At 53.9% G+C, this 17,833-nt stretch overlaps 5 protein-coding genes across 5 annotated transcripts; 3 read left to right on the top strand and 2 right to left on the bottom strand.

Annotated features, from left to right (window-relative positions):
- Positions 1 to 1,125: 1,125 nt before the first annotated feature.
- P153DRAFT_355432 (RNB-domain-containing protein) lies at positions 1,126 to 5,399 on the bottom strand (the record flags this gene model as incomplete). Its single annotated transcript, XM_033666570.1, has 4 exons — positions 1,126 to 1,165; positions 1,219 to 3,483; positions 3,538 to 5,242; positions 5,300 to 5,399. The coding sequence occupies 4 exons, from the start codon at positions 5,397 to 5,399 to the stop codon at positions 1,126 to 1,128; spliced, it is 4,110 nt and encodes a 1,369-aa protein (XP_033526086.1).
- A 1,311-nt stretch (positions 5,400 to 6,710) lies between these two features.
- On the top strand, positions 6,711 to 8,654 carry P153DRAFT_365269 (uncharacterized protein). Its single transcript, XM_033667793.1, has one exon. It carries the CDS (start codon positions 6,774 to 6,776, stop codon positions 8,484 to 8,486), a length of 1,713 nt encoding a protein of 570 aa, XP_033526085.1. The 5' UTR covers positions 6,711 to 6,773; the 3' UTR covers positions 8,487 to 8,654.
- Positions 8,655 to 9,172: 518 nt separating this feature from the next.
- On the bottom strand, positions 9,173 to 9,952 carry P153DRAFT_201254 (uncharacterized protein). Its single transcript, XM_033662493.1, has one exon. The coding sequence runs from the start codon at positions 9,759 to 9,761 to the stop codon at positions 9,255 to 9,257; it is 507 nt and encodes a 168-aa protein (XP_033526084.1). The 5' UTR covers positions 9,762 to 9,952; the 3' UTR covers positions 9,173 to 9,254.
- A 724-nt stretch (positions 9,953 to 10,676) lies between these two features.
- P153DRAFT_201246 (uncharacterized protein) lies at positions 10,677 to 11,767 on the top strand. The gene has a single exon (XM_033662492.1). It carries the CDS (start codon positions 10,983 to 10,985, stop codon positions 11,613 to 11,615), a length of 633 nt encoding a protein of 210 aa, XP_033526083.1. The 5' UTR covers positions 10,677 to 10,982; the 3' UTR covers positions 11,616 to 11,767.
- A 3,695-nt stretch (positions 11,768 to 15,462) lies between these two features.
- On the top strand, positions 15,463 to 17,364 carry P153DRAFT_286075 (uncharacterized protein; the record flags this gene model as incomplete). Its single annotated transcript, XM_033663437.1, has 4 exons — positions 15,463 to 15,662; positions 15,715 to 15,798; positions 15,870 to 16,032; positions 16,093 to 17,364. The coding sequence occupies 4 exons, from the start codon at positions 15,463 to 15,465 to the stop codon at positions 17,362 to 17,364; spliced, it is 1,719 nt and encodes a 572-aa protein (XP_033526082.1).
- Between the last annotated feature and the right edge of the window lie 469 nt (positions 17,365 to 17,833).

Below are 17,833 nucleotides of genomic sequence, written 5' to 3'. Positions count from 1 at the left end.
TCCACCCACTCGCGCATCGAAACTGCGCCCATCAACCCACTCACCATCTAGGGAATGCCTGCGCTCGAGCAGCAACCGCCGAGTCGAGTGCTTGACGTTGCGATAGTAGTAGTATTGGGAGCATGGGGCGTAGCAGGTCCGGGGATGTGCGACGTGGTCGGCATCTTATGAAACTGCTCGAGTGCCAACGTCGAGTGTGTGCCATGTGCACGGAGGAGAGCAAAGCCGTTCTGGAGAAGGGCTAGTGTTCGCACGATAATACAGAGTGTTTGATGGCGGGGTCTGGTGTGTCCGGATGGCTTTGTTGCGGTGCCTCGGGGGTGGGCGGACGGATGGTTTCTCACGCTGGTGGGTGGGCGGACGGGCGGAGGGAGATATGTTGAAACACTGTTTTTAGCAGCGTCGCGGTAGCTGGATATCTTTGCATGGTTGAAAACCTTCTTGAGCAACTTTGCTGAGGCGCTTCATGATGTTGGACCGAGAAATGAGGATGGCAGTTGGGAAAGAAGCGATGGTGAAGGCTGGATACGCGAGAACGTCACCAAATCACTGCATTTGCACTTTTGCGCCCAAAGAACTGCCTACTAAGGCGGAGTCTGTTTGACAAGGGTATCTGTGCCCTGTGTTTCCTGGAATGTTGCAGATCCGTTCGTGACTATCCAACATGCGGCACCACGATCAGGCTAAACAATATTGCACTTGCCGTCGACACCGGAAGGCTTCTTTCCATGGCATCCGAAACAACTCCAGCAGCCCTGCAACTTGTGAGTAGACTGGATTTGTGAGCCAAAACCAGCGAGTTGGACGGACAAGTAGCTAAAAGCATGGATTAAAGCAATAAAAACTATCTCTAACTGTACTTGCAGAATCAACCAACACATTAACATACTACCCGTTGCTTCTGTGATTGAACATGCTGCAGATATTGCGATATTCATTCACCGCATACGTATGAACAATACACATCCTTCGCTTGTTCGTTTCCTTTCAGCCAACCGAGACTAACACATATCCACTCATGCAACCTCTCGTTCAAACAATTCCGAATGACGACTATGAGAGACAACCTTCCTACAGTACGCATCGATTACATGGTATGCTATGGTGGGCTAGGTTCCAACATACTCAAAGAGCATAGGGGTTCAGGGATCGGATGGTCAGGCAACTGCGGAATAAGTCAGTACATGCAAAAGCATTGTGAGGGTCATGTCAACTTACGGAGGGCTCTTTGACAGGTCCGTCTTAAGGATAACTGGAACGCGCATCATCTCCCGCACATCCTGGATGTAGCTGCCGTTCTCCTCGCGGAGAGTGAACCAGTCAAGGTACTTCTCCTTATTCGTCAGCTTGGCCCCGGAAGTCGCGCTCTGTGCAAGCTTCGAGTCGGAGTTGACACGAGGAGGAGCCTGTCCGGAAGGCCCGCCTCGCGTAGGCGAAGGAGGCATGCTCTGGGTTGGTCGATCAGCACCCGTCTGGTTTAGAGAGACACCTGCCATGGCCGAGTTGAGGTCGTTTGAGTCGTCATCGTCATCATCGAACAGTGCCTCGGTATCAGCAGTTGACATCGTTGCAGTATCCATGTGCCTGCGTTGGGCCTCTTCTTGCTCCTTCGCACGCTGCTTGGCCGCCTCAGCATCACGCGCAGCCGCGGCAGCATTGGCAGATCGGACTGAACCGTGTTTCGGCCTCTCGTCCTCGGGAACAAAGGCAGATGATGGCACGCCCTTCTCCCAGTAAAGCTCAAGAAGGCGGTTGTTCTTGTCGAACTCGGCCTTCTTCAGGGGAAGCTGGTCACAATGGACGCGCTTCTCGAAACCCCATTCAGGGATGAGGACGTCGAAAGCCGACTCATACACGCAGAGGACGATACCCTCGGTGATCAAATCGCCACCCTGCTCCAGCCTTACTTTGTCCATCTTGCGGCATGCCTCAATGTGCACGCTCTGCTCCTGAGCGGCATGAGCAGAATCCTTCTTGGTGTTGCACATCTCCGCGGTTTTGGCGAGAATTTCGATATCCTCGGTGAACTCAACAGCGCCCTCAGACAAGACCGCCTCCAACTGACGATGCACAATGATATCCGCATAGCGCCGGGATGGATTTGTGAAGTGAGTGTAGACGGGAAGGTTCAGAGCATAGTGAGGATGTTGATCTTCAGTCAACTTGCTGGCAACGAAGTACTTCGCACGAGGCATCGACTTGATCACCAGGGTCTCCATACCCTTTCGGATCTGGCTGTCGTCGACCTGGAAGAGACTGTTTTGCAACGTTCCGCTGCTCGTCGTGTCGATAGAATAGCCGATGGCACCCATGCGCTCAGCGATCGTTGTCAGACGACGAGGGTTGGGAGGTGCTTGACGACGCAAGAGTGCCTTCTCTGGCAGACCAGCGGCGATCTTCTTCGCAACAAACGCGTTCGCGAGGTGGCTGAGCTCCTCAATGCACTCATGAGCTGGGGAGGAATCGAAGATGTTCTGCTCCACAGGAACGTTCTCGTCATCCAACTGGTGCATGAGACGCAGAGGCTGGATGTCGGTGGTACGGTTACCAAAGCGTGCCTCACGGAGCTTCTGGGAGATGTGGTGGAGAGTCTTGATGTCCTTGGCTCGGGCTGCAGTGACTTCACTGTCGCCTCCATTGATAACAGAGTCGACCTCGTCATACTGCAACATGCCAGAGCTCTTGATGACAGCCTTGCCAATCCAAGTCTCGTCTTCGGACACGCGACCCGACTGAGGATCGACTTTGAACACTACACTGACAGTGTAGCGCTCTTCTCCTGGGTTGAGGCAGCAGATGTCGTTGGAAATACGAGGCGGGAGCATGTTCACTGTACGGTTCATAAGGTAGACCGCAGTTCCGCGCTTCTTGGCTTCGCGATCAACGAGCGAATTTGCCTTGATGAAATGGGCAACGTCGGCAACGTGGATACCAATCTCGACACGGCCATCCTCCAGGTACTTGAAGTGGATTGCATCGTCAAGCTCCTTGCTGCCGTTGGGGTCGATAGTGAAAGTTTCTTCGCTTCGGAAGTCGCGACGGTTCTCGAAGACGGTCTCGCCGTCATTTTCAACCGACCAATCCTCGAAACCAACGTTCTTGATGACAGCCTCAGAAAATTCATCCGGGCCGAAGTTGTTGTCGCGGAGGAGAGCATCGGTTTCCACCTTAAGGTCACCCATCACTCCAAGCTGCTCAACAAGGGTTCCGAATGGATGCAGCGAGGTAATGGGCCATCGCTTAATGCACGCCACGAAAATCCGGTCGGCGTAGTCCTGATGCTTCTCAACAAAGTCTCGCGGTGCCTGCTCGGTTGGAATGGCGATCAAGGGCACACGCTTGTCAGTCGGCTTGAACCACACAATCTTTGGCTTGTCCTGGCGTTCTGGCTGAGGACGGCCCGTGTTGCCCTCTCGTGCTTGGCGCTCAGCCTCCTGCTTCTCCTTTGTGGCCTGGCTGCTAGGGCGCAGAAGTCCGAGAGAACTAGACAATGGTTAGTAGTGAATCCAGCGAGTAGAATCGGTATACTTTGCTTACCCAGAAAACATCTGTCCAGCAACACGCTCGATGACAGCAACGACGTGACCAGCATACAAGGGCTTCAGCTCATCGTTGATCTCCTCCTCCTCCATCAAGAGCAGGCTCTGTCCCTCAACCTCGACGTCATCATTCTTCTTCTGCGTAGGCCGCTGGCGCAAACTGCCACGTCGTCGAAGACCACCCTCAGAGGAGGTCTCGGGCTGGGTGGTGGCGTCGTTCACGGCAATGCTACCGCCGCGAGGATCGGCATTGTCCTTCCTCTTCTTCTTCTCTTCCTTCTCGCGCTTCTGACCCCACACCTCGTCGACGTCAAGAAGCTCAATGGCCACCAAATCTCCCTCCAGAGCACGGTTTCTGTCCTTGCTACCACAAATGAAGATGTCAGCGTCTAGATCAGTGGTAGTAACATAAGCATCGCTTCGGTTCTTCTTGTTGACACGGAGGATACCGGCAACAAGCTGACCGTCGCTAAGAAGCGCAGGCAAAGTAGCCTGCGGAAGGTAAGGAGTGAATAAAGTTTTGCGCTGTTGCTGCTGCTGTTGCTGCATGCCCATCTGGGGCTGGGAGTGCTGGCTGGCACCGAGGCCACCCATGCCTCCTCCGTTCATCTGAGCGGCCTGAAGAGCCTGGAGATGAGCGATCTGCATAGGGTTGAGGCCACCTTGGTTGCCGAACATCTGTTGTTGCAAAAGAAGTTGCTGCTGGGGTAGCATACCCATCTGGGCCTGACCCTGGTATTGGAAGTTGCCAAGAGCGTTTGCGGAGCCAATGGACTGGCTGACGGAACCGCGAGTGCGGTGTCCAGGTTGGAAAGGAGCGGCGTTGGCAGTCTGGTTCATGTTGAAGTTGCCCATGTTCTGGCCTTGGTTGTCCTGAGTAGGCTGTTGCTGGTTGTTGGCTTGGGGCTGTCTCCAGTTGCCTTCGAAGTTGCGCGATGCAGTTGATCCAGTCCTGCCATGACCCTGGCTGCCACGGCGTTGGAAGTCTGACTGGCCACCCTGGGTGCTCGCGTCGGGCGCGGGCGCTGCTGGGAAGGAGAAGGCTGGTCCACCTCGACCGGCGCTTCCGCCACCACGTCCGACGGCCATGCTCTGGCTACGGCCATGGGCACCGCGTCCGCCACGAGCGGCTGATGCCGAGTCGTTGGACGGCGTGGTGCTGGCCCCGCTAGGGCTCGCGTCACGGTTGGAGCTGCCGCCAGCCGAAGGAAGGGGGAACTGGAAGCCAGAAGTCTTTCTCTTCTGTTCTGCCGCATCAGCCGCCTTCTTGGCGTCGGCAATAGCCAAAGAGTGTCGTCGGGTGTGTCCCGAGCCAGCACTGCCGCCGCCTCGGCCACGAGGGTTCACGTTCTCACGGCCCTGCTGCTGTGCACCGAAGTCACCGAAGCCGGCGGCGCCCGAGGACGGAGCTGGGGGTGGACCCATACCGACATTAGGGAGGGCGGACTGGTTTCGGCGGTGGGCAGGCGGCTGGCCTGGGGCGTTCATGGGGACGCCGAGGTGCTGCTGTGGCATCTGCTGGGGAAACTGGTAGTTGTTTACCTGGGGCGAGACGTTGGGCAGCTGTCCCTGCATCTGGAAGCCGCCAAGGGCCTGTTGTGGCTGAATCATGCCCATGTTAACATACTGCTGGTGTGTGGCAGCAATCTGTTGCTGCTGCTGCTGTAGAACCTCGATCTGCTGTGCAATGGCGAGTTGTTCCACTGCACGGGGCTGTCAGCAAGAGCGCGAGCTGGGACAAGGGGGGCGGGAGTACGCACTCATCAGCGGCGTCAGCTCAGACGGACTACGTCGGTGAGCAATGTGCAGACGACGGCCGGTCGGGCCCAGTGGACCCTGCTGGCCTGGCTGTTGTTCCATGGTTGATAGTGTAGTGGTGTTTGTTCAAGACTGGCGTGCAAGTGTATATGTGCTGTTCGCAGAAGCGACGGTCGACCCAGTCGAGGCTGCGGAGGACACGGGGCGGTGCAGAGCGGCGTGGTATGCTATCTGCAGGCCGTTAGCAATGCTGCCTGCAAACGCCGCGCCGTCGATGAGGTCACGGGCAGACGCAATGCGAAAGCGTGCAGAGCGGGGGCGGCGCTCGTTGCTCGGGGGAGCTAGTGGAGAGGACACTTACACTGCTGGAAGCGTGCTGGCGAGGCCGTGCGCGCGGGGTGGCTATGTTCTCAGGAATTGATGCTGAGGGCGTGTGCACTGCAGGTAGTGGGCAGGCGGTGGTGGTGTGGTTGTGTGGTTGCGTAGTGGGCAGACAAAGTCCGGGCTCTGGCTCTGGCTCTGGTCTAGAGGATAAGGATCGGGGATGCAGGGGCGGGCGTTGGCTGGCAAGGAGCGCAGTTTCCCTGGGAGTGGGCGTCTGGCAAAAACAACAAAAAGAGGACGGAGAGAGTGCGGCGAAGGAGGGAGCGATGGGGTGCGGGGGAAGGAGGGTTGGTGAAAGGGCAGGTCGGAGAGCTGCGCGCTCAAAAGGTAAGATCGGAGGGAAGGCCCCTGCTTCTCGGCTCTGGGAACGAGTGCGGTTCGAGAGGTACGTCACTACCAGGATTCACGAGCGATAGTTGGGGTAGCGGAAAAAGCAAGCAGACATGGTCTAAAGATATGTTGGGGATGGTTTCTCTGCCCTCTATATGCTGCAGCCAGAAGCCAGGTGGCCAGCGACAGTCTGCACTGCGTCTCAGCGGCCGCCATGTGAAGCACCACGTTTTGGCTCCCATGTTTCATCCCACCGGCTAGCTCGACTGCCTCAGCACACCAAAGCGGCCTGGTGTTGTGTGAGATTGACTGCAATCCTTCGCAACGCGTTGAGCCGGCAACCCCATCCCGGCCGTGTTCGTCTTTTTTTCTTATTCAGACGCTACTGGCTGCGCTCCTGGTAGCTGGGAGTCGTCTTTTGTCGATACGACAACTGTGAGGCCTATACGGCGCCTGCTCCAGCCTAGTCGTTGCATCCGACAAAGCAGCCGCCGCTACGAGACTGGCTGCCCCCGTCCCAGCGTCGATGATCCTGCAGTGATCCTGCGGTGACGCGATTGAGGTAGACAGCTGATACGGGCCATGCACAATGCTGCATTGGTGGCCGACGTGTGCGAACGGCGAGCGCGTGGAGTGAAATCAATGTCCCTAGCCGGCCGCTAGCGCGTCGCGCTCGAGCGCTTGACCCGCTTAGGCAAATCGTGTCTCCAACCACGTCTTTTTGCTCTTTCACGCATTCAACCACATCCTCCGCACTCAACCATGCCCGCCCGCTCGGGCACGTCTTCGTCCAGCATGCACACCAGCACCTCCTTCAGCTCCAGCCTCGCCGGCAGCTCCCCGTCGCGCCAATCGCCCTCCAGACACGTCCGCTCGCCCCGGGGCTCGCTGATCCAGGACCCCTATGACAGCCCGTCGCGCCAGCTGGCCCTCGAGTTCAACCTGCGCCTCAGCATCTCCGACCGCGACTTCAATGCCCGCCTCGACCAGGCCGCCGCCGAGCGTGCAAAGGTCCACGAGGAGCAGCTCGCCAAGGCCGCCCATGAACACCAGCGGGTCTTGAGAGGCGCCGAGCTGGAGCTGCAGCGCATAGCCCTGGAAGAGGAGCAAGCCAAGCTGCGACGGGCCGACGCGCAGCAGAAAGAAGTCGACCGCCTGCAGCAGGAAAAGGCCCACCACGAGGCCCACGTGCGCCGACAGCAGCTCGAGGCCAAACAGCGCGAGGAAGAGGCCGCGCGACAGGCTGCCGAGCACCAGAAGAGGCTGCACGAGGCCGAGGCCCGTCTCAGGGCCCAGAAGGACCAGGAGGCAGCCGCCGAGAGGCAGAGGAGAGAGAAGGAAAACACGGACCGGCAGGCGAAAGAGACTGCAGCCGCTGCAGAGCACGCCCGCGCCCAGCAGGCTGTCCAACACCAGCAACAACAACAGCAGCAGCCACCAACACAGGTGGTGTCTGCAGTTGCGCCCACGCCCGTCGCCCCGTCAGCACCCCCAGCAAGCACCCCGGCCTCAGCAAGCAGCATCAACACAATCCACGCCAAGTACCTCGAACTGCACACCCGCATGAAAGCATTTCGCGTAGCATTCCAGGACAAGCACAAGCAAAAGGGCCAGCCGCTCAAAGAAGCCGTCGGCAATGCGCGACGCAACATCCGCCTGCGTCTGGGCCAGATCACCACCGACCGAAAGGACAGCGTCGCGGCCATCAAGAGGCTGCGCGAAGAGTGCTTCAACGTGGCCCTCGAGACCCCCGGCCCCATGATCGACATCCGACACTTCATCGTCTCGCACGAAATCCCCCCTCTCGCGAACGAGGCAGAAGCGCAATACCCAGCCTTCCTCCTCTACGTCTGGATCTGCTTCGAAAAGTCGGTCCTCAAGCAATTCGAAAAAGAAGCCGCCAACGAGGACGGCCGCATCATCCAGGAAATCGGCTTGATAGCCGCCAGCCTGCTCGGCGACCAGCGCTACATGTGGAAAGGCCTCCCCCTCACCGACATCATTCTCGCTAAATTCCACCGCCTCTGCCCCATCCTCTTCGGCATCCGCGGCACAATGGACACAGCAGAAGGCCGCCTACGCTTAGGATGGATGCCCATCGACAAATCCCCCGCCACAACAGAAAACTACAGCCAACGCATGCGCGGCCTCGGCGCCGGCTACGCCTCGCTCTCCCTGCGCTCCTTTGCCGCAAAGGCCCCCGCCGTCCCTATATCGGAGTACTGGCGCGCCATCGTCTCCATATGCAACACGCGCGCTGAGGACCTCTGGCCGGGACACTTCGCCCTCCTCGGCGGCCTCATCAGAGACTACTACAAGAAATTCTTCCAGTTCTACGGCGTCCAGGCCCGTGGCGTCTTGCGCCGCGCTACGGTTGATCTGCCTGCTCGCGCGCCGGATCGCTGCAAGGACGCTGCGGGTACGGTTGCTGTTTTGCCTGTTGGCTGGAAAAAAGATGGCATCTCCCTGGATTGAAGGGGGTGGGGTGTGTATTGTATGCGTATATGGGGGTTTTTGCGGTGCGCTGTTGGGCCCCGTGTGTCTGGCCGAGGGTCTTTCTTTTTCTTTTGGTGGATCTACGTTTTCGTGTCTTACAACGTTAAAACTCGCATGGGTCGGCGTTTTGTCTGCATCTCTGCATGCATGTCTGTCTGTCTTGCGTTCTTTGGTTTTGTTTTGTTCCGTTCTGTTTCCACTGCTGAAATATGGTGGATGGGGTGGGTGGGGATCATCACGTACATGCACGTTAGAAGTCGTTGGCAAGCTGCTGAATACCATGTTTTCACGCTGAGTACTGCGGTCGATATATATATGCTGGAAAGACGCGTTTGTGGAGGGCGCTTTTCGCCGCCTCCACTTCTCGCTCTACTACTCTCCTATCTCCTCGCCTCGCCGCTGGCGTGTATTGACTAGTACCTCTCCACGGCCCAGACTCGCCGATACAAGGCTCAAGAACACCGTCCGTCTCCATGCTACTCACTACCCGCCCTACACGCGCTCTCTGCCCCCAAGTTTCGCCATATTGTATGACTCGGTAAAGCACTGGCTGTATACAATGGAAACTACAACAGAGGTACATGTTGTTGTTGTCAGATCGGCTTGGGAGAAACAAAGCAGCAACAGTATATAACGGCGTAGACGGAACATCTGGCAATGAACAGGGCTGGAAGGATACATCTGAATTAAACTGTACATCGTGGACGCGCTGAAAGTACTGACCGACACCTACCTGCCCAAAGACGACTACGATCGAGTAGCCGCAGCATCTGTGATGAGCTTGGGTGTGAAACTCCTTGTCCTCCTTTCGAAGGTCTTTTCCGATACAGATGAGGAAGTCTTTATTATTTCTATAACTACGACCTCGATATGCAGAATATTTTCATGGACGGGCATGGCGAGCAGACGTGTCTGCAGAGATTCTTCTTCGAAGAGATGGGACGCCTTCTGCCCTAGTGGGTGGAGATCTTCAAAGAGAGCGAAATCAAGGCCGATTTCAAACTGTTGGTACAAAATATTGACAACGCGCTTTGCTATGGGATGATCTTGGGCTGGATAGGGGAAGTTGAGAGGAGAGAGATGCCGATGAGTGTTTGGTACTTGTTTAGAAGGTGAACAAAACAACAAAGGGCCGGCAGGGCGAGCAAGATTGTGATCCTGTATACAATGCTGTTCCAAATTTACCGCGACTTTCTGAAGCCAAGGCGCAAGTTTTGGTATTATGAGGAGAAAGTGTGTGTGTGGGTTCTGCATGAGAAGAATGATTACCGCGATGTCACGTGTAAAGTATAAATAGCACAACCCACAATCGACTGCTGGCTTCTGCACTTGATTTCGTCTTCCTCCACCTCTAAAAGCGCCACGATTTCTCTCCAGCACAGAGCCACTAATGTAGGGCCCAATCGCAGCTAGTCTAGCGTGCCTCGTGGAAAGCACAACAACCCACCACGGGATCTGTCATTTCCTTGATCTGACGCGTTGGCTTGATCGAAACGGCATCAGTGGCCTCTTGTCATTATTTTAAGACACAGATACTGTAGGGCTTAGCCTAGGCAGATTCGCAGCACGCACAAGCTCGAAGATGCGAGGCGTTGCACAGCCCTCGCTTTCCCTCACCATCTCATTTCCCTTAGCCTAACTTGCAGTCCGCATCTTGCCATTCGCCAACACCTGTTCGTTCCCTTGAATCGGAAAGCTAACACAATCCCAGCGTGGAACTATACTGTGTACAACAAAAGAAAAACGTGCTGCGAGGGCAGCCGATTGGCAGCCACGGCTACACAAGCTGAAATAATACTCTGCCGCGTGGATGTATCTGGAAAATGCATACAGACGTGGCTCGCACGCGCGTCTACAAGACATCCTTACTGGTTTAAGATTATGCAAGTTTTGTACTACGACATCGCGGATGCATGCTTCAGTTCGTCGCTCATACGTCTAGGCCACCGCCTATTTTCAGGCAACCAGGCCTGGTTTCTCTTTAGTATTTCATGATAGTCATCCTTTTTTGGTCAAGTCTTCTCATTGGTCCAGGTATTCTGATCCACCAAGTAAGTGAGCTATGCCATGAGGCGGAAATGGCGTTTTGTGATTCCTGAATCGGTGGCCCATCTCCCCACCACTGCCTGAGGCTGAGCTCTTCATATCAAAGCTAGATGAGCATGGTTGGACGCCTTTGCCAGAACCTCTCCAGGGTGGCACGATGGTATGGGTCAATGCATAACGGTGCTTCGTCTTGCAGAAAAGTATATCTTCTACTTGATATCCGGAACATATACTCTTGTTAGTAGTACCTGCAGGTTTTGGTCAATATCAGCCCGATATCCCAACAACGTTTCAGCCTCGTACGGCGTAGCCTTTCAGTCATATCTCATCAACACGCCCTCCAGCCTTGGTGCTTCAAACACCTTCGCACCCTGATCCAAAGCAACTTCTGCAGGACCAACCTCCACACTCTCCTCCAAGTTCTTTACCATGGCTCCCACACCAGTGGACAACAGCCTCACCGCTGACCCAACATCCACACCCCCGCCATCGCCTGCATACTGGGCCAAAGCCAACATCATAACAACAATCGTTTTCTGCCTTTTTGCCCTACTCTTCTCCGGAATCCTAATAGCCTTCTTCATCCACCGACGCAACGAGAAACGAAAAGTCACCAACCCAACCCCAGACAAAGCAGGCCTTCTCGCAAACGAAGACAAAACAAGCATGTTCAGCCGCAACCGAGCGACCAGCGTAACCCTCTACGTCGACTCCGAGGCCGAGGCTCAGAGCAAGAAGACCAGCCATGAAACTGTGTCGCTGATACCGCTTCAACTCACTCCTGCGCAAGAAATCGGCAATCCTATGAACAGCACAGAGAGCGCGGGCAGTGGCATCAGTGCCATGAGCAGGGTGAGCCGGGCAACCAGAGCCAGCAGCGGTACACAAAGCACTATGTTATTGAGCCCTATCTCGTCGATCTGTGACGATGGAGATATGGGCTCGAGGAGGCCCGGCAGAGCTCGAAGCTCAAGTGCGACAAGCGTGCGTTACTACGATAGGACACCTCTGGACGCCCCTCCTATGCCGATTCCTATAATCGTTCGCACCGGGTCTGATTGAGATACACGGCGCGAGGTTACAAGGCTCATGATATGGATGTTCAGCCACTGTTAGGACAAGGGGTGGCTATATACTTTTCACTTTCGACTTCGCGTCAGCGGATGCAGCATGCGCTTCGCACGCCTTCTACTTTTCTGTTTCTGCACCTGTACTTATTCCGCGTTTCTCTGCTTTGTCACATTGCAAGCCTACCACCTGCTTTCTGGCGTTTTCATGAATACCCCATTTTTACTCCTGCAATGTTTACAGCGAGCGGTCGAGTCTGGAAAATACAATTCTTCGTGCTACACACATGTCTACCTGAATGACAAATCTACAACCCCCATGTTCCTGTCCTTGCGCGTTCATGATTCGTCTTGTCTCACCGCTATACACCGCAAGTGCTGCCTTGAACTCGGCCCCCACAAAGACCACTTGTTCGTCAGAAAAAAAGGCTTTTACGGTAGGTTTAGCCCTCACCCCTATCTGCTGTACTGCGGTCTTTCGGAGTCAGATTGTACTGTCAGTGTAAGAGCACTACCATGATTACCCCGCAAGGCAGCTGCGTATGAATCACCTTCTGGTTGCTTGACTGTGAGCTAGCGCGTGTGTTTGGATGATATCAAGATCGTGGAGTATGTACGGCGAGCAGTGCTTGGAAAGCGTCCGAATAAGCATCATTTGGGGCGAGGTCAGGCGGCGCGAAAACGCAGACCAGGCGCATGGGTGGATTGACACAGGGGTTGGGGGTCGGTTGTTGGTTGTCTAGACATGCACAGCCACTATCTTCCAGGAACTTGGTTGTGAGCATTCGATGGCGAAACATACGAATAATAGGTTCGTAATATTTGGCGCTCTGGTTGGTATGGTATGGCTTACAGTGACTTTTCAGCTGGATAGAATCTACTATGCGGAAGGTAAGTAAGATGGTTTCGCTAACAACGTGTTCATGGCATCTATACTCGTGGAAGTTGCGGTAATATGCAGCATAGAAACAAAGGCTATTACTGTACTGTGAGAATAGTTGAGGGGAGGCAATTGGACTGCAAGACCCGCTATTGATTGGTCAAGAAGACCTTTCTTGAACCAGTGGAGTTGGTGGAATTTTCCTTTTTGCAAACGACGTGCATTCACACACTCTGTCAGCTTCCGTTCTCCAGATTCACATGTAAGGCAATTACATACAGTTTGTTGAACGCATTCTCAGTCAGAAAAAAGGCGATATAGTCATCATCTTGAAGATGTAGGTACTTGGATGCAAAGTTCTTGAAGATATCACTCAACCGGGGTTCACTTCTTGAATCTGAGCCTTCCTCCACCAATATTGTCAAGTTGGGCCATTGTGCGGATGAGATCTCGCGGCTGGATGTAGGAGCGATCGTCATCAAACAGCATGTTTGAGATTTCTCATGCTGAAAAAAGGGCGACTGGGAGCACACTGAGCCACGAAATATCTTGTCGCTGGACAGAGAATATGTTTTCTCTGGCTTGTAATAGTCTAAACCAAAGGAATACATTGATTGAGGATAACTTTTGGCGCTGAACTCCCGTCTCTTAGGCTTGACGGCATTCGATGATATCTATACTCCAGACGACTATGAGGTATTGTTGCGCATGATGAGTGAGATTCTGTCATTAACGCCAATACCTAATCAACGTATGCTACATGCTAGGACTTAATATGTGGTCTAATAAACGACCTCCAGCATCAAGTAACCGTTTGGTTTCTAATATTCCACTTTGCTGTAAGTTGTTGTTGGCGGTTGTTACATGCTCATGTAAACGTTCTAGACAGACTCTGAGCTTGCATTGATGATTCTAACGCAGTGACTGCAGGTTCGGATTGGTAATGTCAGAATACTCTGGGTACGTTATGCTGGTGAAACGCTAGTAGCGGTTGAAGTGAGTTGTTGCGGGATTGGCGGTTCAGGAGGAAAGCTATGAAATATGTATTAATGCACAATCACGAACTAAATGCATTGCGGCGTCGGATATAGTGAACTCTTGATGTGACAGTCGACTGCTCGTTTGACCACTACGCTAAGACACACATGGAGGCAATTACATGGGAGAAGTCTAGAGAGAAAGGATAGACATTGATGAAGTGGTTATGCTCACACCCTGGCGGGGCTTTTGAAACCTGTGCCGTTTGTCGTAAAGATGAATTTGGTTGATCCTGGGGCTGTCGAGTGCATGAACACGCCAATAACCATGAACCCTCACACATCAACGCCATGCGACTGCGAATGTATCGCACATGATTAAGTTGAAGTCATGTCGCTTTTGAAGTTGTAGAGGTCTTCTTCAAAGTGTCCATGCCCCTGGCAGCAGTCTAAGTGCTAGCTTGTGTTGATTAATCTTCACAAAAAGATGAGACTAGGTAATCGTTGATGATGACAGTTTTCCAGTCAAGATGATACTAAAAAACTCGTGGTTTGATTTGCCCATACATGCAGAAAGCCCATTCTCAGGTCGTGTTCTAGCATACGTACCTGTCTGTGTCTGTTCTTGTGGTGTGTAGTATGCAGAGGAGGGCTGAGCTTGCTAGACGACAGCCTCGGTCTCATGTTTACTATGTGTTGATGTTGTGGTCGAGCATTGATGTTATTGTTGAGCTAAGCCACGAGAGATCGTCGGGTTAGTGCATTGGATTAAGAACCATCTAGCGGGCCGCAGGTTGCTGACTGGGAAAGACCCATTAGACATGTTGCGACAAACTGCAACTCGTTGCGCGGTCTGAGTGGTATTCTCACGAACGCAGATGGTTAAGAGTCTTCGTGCTGGAAGCATATCCAGTTAACGTGCCTGTTGCAGAATCCAAGTAGGCAGAAGATAGCTGTGTAAGGTTTTTTTCTTTGCCGTCGGCTCGTCACCACGGCAGCTTCCCGTCTTGCGGAACGTTAGGACCAAAGTTCGATAGATTCGCAAATGTGAGCGGCCTAATCTCCGGTTGGATATAATTCCCCGACAGCAAGAGCTTGACGTGGAAGACACTGTGTGTCGCACGCCTAACAAGAGATGCAGCCAGTGGTACATGCGTACATGCAATTGTACCTGCGGCAACCCTCCAACAACGATATGTCATGCTGTGCCATGACACTTGGAACATCAGTCGAGGATATGTTGCATTGCATGCGGCAGTCCCACAAATGTTTTAACCGAGTCAGTGGGTTCGTATATGCAGGCACTATCTAGCTTGGACTCGTGGTTTGTGTCCGGTTCGCGTCAGCAAGGACTGCTGCTGTGTTCCGTCAAGCCGTTGTACACATCTGTTATGCGGTGTGTCTGATCTGCAAAACTGGACAAGGCCGGCGGACGCTCTCTGTCGCGTCTCAGAAGTGGCAAAGATATCAGCGTACAAAGACATCGTTCCAAAATCCAGGTTGTGAGACACGGCGATATGGAAATGAGATGAAGGTCGGTTGCGACTACGCTAGCCACATCCAATCAGACCTGGGACTAAACGGCGTCGACATGGTCCCTGCAGGGCCAGCCCTCAAGCGTGTTTGCACGTTGTTCCCCCATGATCTTCCTCTTCACCCAGGGCCATCGTAGCTTCCCACCCGCTACGCTCTTTCTCGGTTGCGCCCGAGCCTGGTTCTTTCTTTTCTCAGGCCGCATCCTCCTCTGGCACGGTCTCTTTAATTCTTGTTACTGTACATATACACAGCACGCCTCTAACGTCTACCCCTGCCATCCCTGCCAACGAATGTCGTGAAATTGCGCGTCGTCTGCTATCTGACCAAGTCGTCAACACTGTCTGTCGCGCCTTCGAACCACTCACGCCACCAACTGGGACCCACGACGTACACGCGAGTGGAGGATGCATCAACGCACATGTAACGACTGTTCTTGCGACTCTCAGCACATGGATAATTGCCAACGACGTGGACGAGTGGCTCGCCCCCAGAAACAAGCATACCTCGGCAAAAGGCTCGTCGCTTTCTCACTCCTCGCCGCATCCGTACCAGCAACGTTGGCGCAACAGAGGTGCATTTCACTACAGGGTTCGACAAGTTGTCCGGCATTCAGCTCAGCATCGATCAGTACGAACTTGACTGGGGAATAGTACGCGTAGCCCTACGTCCAGTTGGGTTCAATGCTAATGCATATTGAACAGTTCTTTTCTCTCGTTCGTATCGGATGCCAGCACGTTTGACCGACAGCTGCAATCCTACATCGCGACCACTTATTCGCAACAAAAGTCAGTCTATCAATCACCCGTATCTTGTGCACAAGCATCATACAAGACCTCCAGGACTAATTTGAACACAGGTACCAAAACGTTTTGGGCTGTTCGAGCATCAATCTCACCAATACCACTAAGATTTATGCTCGATACACCACATCTGTTCTTTGTAATGCTATTGTTCAAAGTTCCAAAGAACCATGCGGGTTGAGTGATGCAAATTCGACACCACTATGCGCTAGCGATTGTGTACGCACTTCCCCTCGCAAACTCTGAATTCAACTTGAGGCGAATGCTGATCAACTGTAGGCTGATTTCGCCGTGAGCGAACAATTGATAGCTGCAAGCCCAGATCTATGCGGTACGCCAGGCAGCAATGCAAACACGCAAATACGAGCCGACTTCACACGCTGTTCATTACCGGCAGATTCACTTAGTGGGAGCTGCATCGAGGCGGTGCAGAATGAGCCGAGCGAGTGTGGCTTCCAGTCCAACCTGGAGGGATTGTGCGCGTTCTGTGCAACGAGCACTGCAAATTCCACAGACTCGTGCTGTCAAAACGCAAACGTCGAGTCGCGCTGCGTAGGCGTAGTACTTCCAACAATAGTATCAATGCCGCCGCTATGGCCATCGAGCACGACATCGGGCACGCCAAATGCTACTTCGGGCGCGACTGGTGCAGGAAATTCGTCGAAGTCGGGGCTGTCTGGAGGCGCAATTGCGGGCATTGTCATCGGATCCATCGTCGGCGCAGCGCTGGTTCTTGCTGGCATCGTCTTATGTTGCTTCCAAATGCGGAAACGCAAGCAAAGCCAGGTTGGCAGTGTTCTGAATACGCCCTCTCCAACACGCCACTCTTCTCGAGGCTATCCGATGAGCTACGGAGGGGATGGTATTGCCCCTCCCACCATTATACCCGGAGCTCGCGTGCAACGCATGTCAGCTTTGGAAGGATCAACATCATCAGAGGCTCAGAGCGATTTGGCAGGTGGCGTCATGATGTCAGCCTTTAATGACTCTCCACGTCGTGCTTACAGCTCTCCAGGTTCGGCACGCAGCCGTCTTGGAGGCGCTCTACCAAAACGCGAAGGTTCCCTGGCGAGCACCTCTGTCCTTGGTTCATCTACGACTTCTCCTCAGACTGCATCTGATGGGCAACAATTTTCTAGTCCTGATGGCGTCGCCTCTGCGCAATCTGAGCAACTGCAATTCTTCAAGGACTACTATTCTCAGGATGACATCCATCCAGGCACCACAGTTGCTACGCTATGGGCATACCAACCACGCGCCGGCGATGAGTTTGAGTTGGACCGTGGGGACTTGCTCAAGGTTGTCGGTATCTGGGATGACGGCTGGGCAACGGGAATCAGAATCAGTGGATCGGCAGAGGACTGGGAGTTGCGAAAAGCTGAGCAACGTGACTCAGGCGTCAGCAGCGCGAGCAGTCGTTCGCGAGGTGACGTCGACGGCGACATCAAAGCTTTCCCGCTAGTGTGCGTGTGCCTGCCGCAACACTGGCGGAAGACGATCGATGGGGACAGCACGGATACTGGAGGTGATCGACTGCCTCCAAGTCCCTAGTAGCGTCCCCTCAACAATGTCGTTAATGTTGTCTAGTTGTGTCTTCCACCTCACCTTCTCCGAGATTTTCCTCCCCTCGAACCAGAGAAACTGACAGGACGACGAGACACGGATCGAGCGTACCGCCATCTTCACCTCCTCTCATGCCAAAGAAACGATCCGCGTCACGACCTCTATACCCGAAGACGCTAGGCTTACATTCCACCGGCTCCAGCACGCTGATCAGCACCCCGAACAAGTTCTAACGCCGCTACGATGATGGCTTTCTACGTTACGCATTGCTTGATACCCTTCACCTTGTCTTCTACATTTTTGAAGCCTTTTTTTGATACCCGATTCGGACTGTTTGTACACGGTGTTGAACCGCACTTGAGTTACGAAGAACCAAACCGAATGTAATAATCTTAATACCTTCACCGTATCACCAAGCTTGAGACCGAAATCGTGTACCTACAGTCCCTTCGCCGCC

This window comes from Dothidotthia symphoricarpi (genome assembly GCF_010015815.1).
Source record: "Dothidotthia symphoricarpi CBS 119687 unplaced genomic scaffold P153scaffold_6, whole genome shotgun sequence".
NCBI lineage: Eukaryota > Fungi > Ascomycota > Dothideomycetes > Pleosporales > Dothidotthiaceae > Dothidotthia > Dothidotthia symphoricarpi.
This window is presented reverse-complemented; position numbering and strand designations above follow the sequence as displayed.

Coding starts and splice junctions, on each gene's coding strand:
- P153DRAFT_201254 (XM_033662493.1), bottom strand. CDS start 9,761: ATGCAGAACCCACACACACACTTTCTCCTCATAATACCAAAACTTGCG.
- P153DRAFT_365269 (XM_033667793.1), top strand. CDS start 6,774: ATGCCCGCCCGCTCGGGCACGTCTTCGTCCAGCATGCACACCAGCACC.
- P153DRAFT_201246 (XM_033662492.1), top strand. CDS start 10,983: ATGGCTCCCACACCAGTGGACAACAGCCTCACCGCTGACCCAACATCC.